This window comes from Colobus angolensis, unplaced genomic scaffold (assembly GCF_000951035.1).
Source record: "Colobus angolensis palliatus isolate OR3802 unplaced genomic scaffold, Cang.pa_1.0 Scaffold1, whole genome shotgun sequence".
Taxonomy (NCBI): Eukaryota; Metazoa; Chordata; class Mammalia; order Primates; family Cercopithecidae; genus Colobus; species Colobus angolensis.
The window spans coordinates 11,636,528-11,640,873 of NW_012110918.1; the positions used below are offsets into that span (position 1 = coordinate 11,636,528).

General features: G+C 56.1%; 1 protein-coding gene across 1 annotated transcript in view; it reads right to left on the reverse strand.

Annotated features, from left to right (window-relative positions):
* The window catches only part of GALK1 (galactokinase 1), a 7,567-nt gene extending 3,352 nt beyond the window's left edge, over positions 1-4,215 (reverse strand). The window contains exons 1-5 of the mRNA XM_011933038.1: positions 4,147-4,215; positions 3,244-3,517; positions 2,669-2,788; positions 2,363-2,498; positions 2,054-2,235 (exon numbers count right to left, since the gene is read on the reverse strand). Of these exons, the coding sequence (XP_011788428.1) occupies positions 2,054-2,235; positions 2,363-2,498; positions 2,669-2,788; positions 3,244-3,517; positions 4,147-4,215 (781 nt within the window). The remainder of the gene's footprint in view (positions 1-2,053; positions 2,236-2,362; positions 2,499-2,668; positions 2,789-3,243; positions 3,518-4,146) is intronic.
* Positions 4,216-4,346: the final 131 nt, after the last annotated feature.

A 4,346-nucleotide genomic window follows, 5' to 3' on the forward strand; every position in this document is an offset into this window, starting at 1 on the left:
GGAGGCTGAGGCAGGAGAATGGCGTGAACCCAGGAGGTGGAGCTTGCAGTGAGCTGAGATCAGGCCACAGCACTCCAGCCTGGGTGACAGAGCAAGACTCCGTCTCAAAAAAAAAAAAAAAAAAAGACTCAGTTTCAAATAAAAAAAAAGAGAATGGAGATAAACCGGGTGCCTTTAGTCGCAGCTACCCAGGAGACTAGGTGAGATGAGTTGAGCCCAAGAGTTCAGGTCCAGCCTGGGCAGCATAGCAGAACCCATCTCTTTAAAAAATAAAAAAAGATGGCCAGGCGCAGTGGCTCATGCCTATAATCCCAGCACTTTGGGAGGCTGAGGCTGGCGGATCACGAGGTCAGGAGTTCAAGACGAGCCTGACCAACATGGTGAAACCTCGTCTCTATTAAAATTACAAAAATTAGCCGGGCATGGTGGCGCATGCCTCTAATATCAGCGACTCAGGAGGCTGAGGCAGGAGAATCACTTGAACCTGGGAGGCAGAGGTTGCAGTGAGCGAGATCGTGCCACTGCACTCCAGCCTGGGTGACAGAGCGAGACTCCATCTCAAATAAATAAATAAAAATAAAAACAAAAAATTATTTAAAAAGTTCATCACAGTGTGAGGTGTATCAGAAAATAGTGAAGTAAATGACAGGGCACCTGAATGCTGAAATATTGTGAAGCTTTAAAGAGCCACACTGAGGCCAGGCGCGGTGGCTCACACCTGTAATCCCAGCACATTGGGAGGCTGAGGCAGGCAGATCACGAGGTCAGGGTTCGAGACCAGCCTGGTCAACGTGAAACCCCATCTCTACTAAAAATATAAAACTTGGCTGAGCATGGTGGTGGGTGCCAGTAATCCCAGCTACTCAGGAAGCTGAGGCAGGAGAATCATTTGAACCCAGGAGGCGGAGGTTGCAGTGAGCTATCATGCCACTGCACTCCAGCCTGGGCAACAGAGCGAGACTCTCTCTCACAAAAAAAAAGAAAAACCCACACTGAGATGGGCCTTTCGTGGCATAAGATAGGGTTCTGAGATTACGTTAAGTTAAAAAAAAAAAAAAAAAAGGCTGGTGCGGTGGCTCACACCTGTAATCCCAGCACTTTCGGAGGCTGAGGCAGGAGGATCACCTGAGGTCAGGCATTTGAGACCAGCCTGGCCAATATGGTGAAACCCCAGTCTCTACTAAAAATACAAAAAATTTGCCAGGCATAGTGGTGGTGCCTGTAGTCCCAGCTACTCTGGAGGCTGAGGCAGGAGAATCGCTTGAACCTGGGAGGCAGAGGTTGCAGTGAGCTGAAACTGCACCACTGCACTCCAGCCTGGGTAACAAGACTGAAACTCTGTGTCCAAAACAAAAAACAAAACAAAACAAAAACATGGCAAGTGGGCTGGGCCCAGTGGCTCATGCCTATAATCCCAACACTTTGGGAGGCCAAGGCAGGAGGACCACCTGAGGCCAGAGCTCAAGATCAGCCCGGGCAACATTGCAAGACCCTGTCTTTACAAAAATAAAAATGAGCCGGGCATGGTGGCACACCTGTAATCTCAGCTACTTGGAAGGCTGGGCTGGGAGGATCCCTTGAGCCCAAGAGTTCAAGTTTGCAGTAAGCTATGATCACAGCACTACACTCCAGCTTGGGCAACAGAACGAGACCCTGCCTCTTAAAAAAAAGGGGGGCAGGGTGGGGGGCAAGTGATGATATATTACATATACTCAGCTTTGAAAACAGATGTGGAAAAATACTGAAAGGAAACATGTGAAAATGTCAAGAGTGGCTGTCTCTGGATAGTGGCCTTATAGCTTGTTATTTTCTACTTTGTACTTTTCTACATTTTCCACAATGGAAATATGATTTTTCTGATTAGATAAGACCATTTTAGGATTTCAAGCAGCCCTGCTGAGGTTGGAACCCTGGGTTTGTAGTGTTTGAAGGGACTGGGGAGAGCATGGCAGAAGGCCCTGGAGATCGGGATCCCAGGCAGGGTCAAGGCCACACTGAGGCGCCAGCAGGGAGCACAGCCGCCTCCAGGACAGAGCACCCCAGCAGTTCTCACCCTCTAGCTCTTCCAGCTGCACCTCCCGGAGGCTTTCCTTGCCCAGCGCCTGGGCCACTTCTTCACACTGGCGCCGCCTCACAGGGTACTCACTGGAGCCCAGGGAGTGGCGGACATTGGAGTTGGTGATGAGCACGGCCAGCTTGGGGTCTGAAAGTGGCACCAGGCTGGTCTCCAAGGACCTGGGGTGGAGTTACAATGGGGGAGATGACGAGGCCAAGCATGTACTTGCTGCGCCAGGCAGTGGGCACACTCCACCCAGGAGCACCTGAGTGCAGGGCGGGAGGGGACGAGGGGAGCGAGCCCAACCTGCAGTCAATGAGCAGCGCGTGGCCCTTCTGTCCCATGAGTGAGATGAACTGGTCCATGATGCCACAGGGCATCCCTGCGAAGCTGTGCTCAGCCTGCTGACACACCTGGGCGCAGGCAGCTATTGTGCCCGAGTCTGCAGTACAGGGTGAGGTGGGGAGGCTAGGGCTGGTGGGAGCAGCAGTGGCTCCAATGACACTCCAGAGAGATTCCCTGCCACCCCCTCCATAAGGCATAGTAGAAGCTGGGACCACCTGGAGACTTCAGGGAAGGAGGGCTGGGTCAGGGCTGGGGCCTAGCTGGTACCTGGACAGAGCTGCTGGAGGAAGGTGTACATGGCCACTTCCAAGGATGCTGAGCTGGACAGGCCACCCCCCAGGGGCACTGAGCTGACCACCACTGCACTGAAGCCAGGGAGGGGGGCAGCTGCAGGGGAAAGAACAGGTGATGGTAAGAGGGGCTGCCTGGGAGGATGGCACAGGAAGGGCATGTGTCCTGGCGGGAAGGGCAGCAACGGCCTAACAGCTGTTTCTAGGGCGTGTGTCTCAGTTGTCAGAAGCCACCAACCTGCTGGTCTAAGGGACCCACTGCCCTCCATTTTCCCACCCTCTGAGGTTGCTGGGACACTTCTAATTGTCCTCCTGGTTTAGGGCTCTGGAGGGAAAAAAGGCTAGGGTTTGAATCCTGGCTCCTCCAATCAGGCCATGGGAAACCCAGGGCAAGTTCCCGACCTTCTGGGGGCATCAGTTTCCTCATCTGTACAACGGGATGCTCCACTCTGCGAGTCTTCCCCAGTGTATCAGACAAATGAATGGGCTCTGTGGCTGTGAGGTGGCACTCCTAGTATCGGTGAGGACTTGGCTCAGGCCTGGGCCCCATACCTGGGTAGTACTGAATCACTCCCTTCACATAGTTGGCCCACCGAGGGGTCCCAGGCTCCAGCGAGCGCTGGGCTGTGGGCAGTGGAAACTGCAGCCGCTGGGGCTCATCGGCACCCTCAGAGGTGGTGAGGAGAGACACCAGCCCGTCCTTGCGGGGGCTGCCCACCACCACCGTCACCAGCTCCAGGGCCTGGCAGGACAGACAAGCAGTGGGTGAGGCTTCCGCCGGCTGATGGAGGAAGCCCCGCCAATGACACCGCCTCCAGCCGAGGTTCTGATGCCTCCGCAGTCATCAGGTTCTGAACTTCCAGGTTCAGCTTCGCAGGGAAGATCCTCAGGGCCAGCTGGCCTTGGGGGCTTGAGCCCTGCCCCCCGGGTCTTCAGGGGCGGGGCGGCTGCTGCTGGAGCACAGACCTGGACTCTGCCCTGAGCTGTGGGGCAAGGGGGAGAGCTAGCCCAAAGGGAAAACAGATCACCGGAGCTCCAAAGCCTTTACATTTTGGGGTGGCCCTGGACACCCTGTACCTGTGCACTCCCCAAGCTACAGATGGGGCGGAAAGCACCCCACAGTGAAAGCTGGGAGTCCTCACTCCCCAGTCGCAGCCCCGCCACGAACCTACTGTGACCTCCAGCAGTTCACTGGGCCTCTCTGGGCCTCAGTTTCCTCCACTGTGAATTGAACGGGCTGGGTCAGAAGGCTACGTTCGCCCAAGTCTGCGGTTGGGGCCCCACGGTGGCCAGAGGCGTGGAGTGTCCCCTTCTGCGTGGCACACAGGGCCTCATTTTAAGGGGAACATGCTCCCAGGTTGAAGGCGAGGAGCCGCAGCCCACAGAGGGCGGGCTTGAGCGAAGAGGCGGCCGCGCACCCTCTCCCGGCCACTTCCTCGCTTCCTCCCTTCCAACGTGGGGAACAGCCCGTCCCGGGGACTCTTCCGTGCGCCGTTGCTCCAGGCGCAGCTGCCCGCCCCACATCTCCCGCGGGAAGAACTCGCCCCCAGCGCCCCCGAGGCCCGCCCTCCTCGGCGGTTCTCTAAATTCCTCTTTTGAGTGCCCTCCCTTCCGGTGGAGAGGTGGAGGTTGGCCCGTAGTTACACACTCAGTCA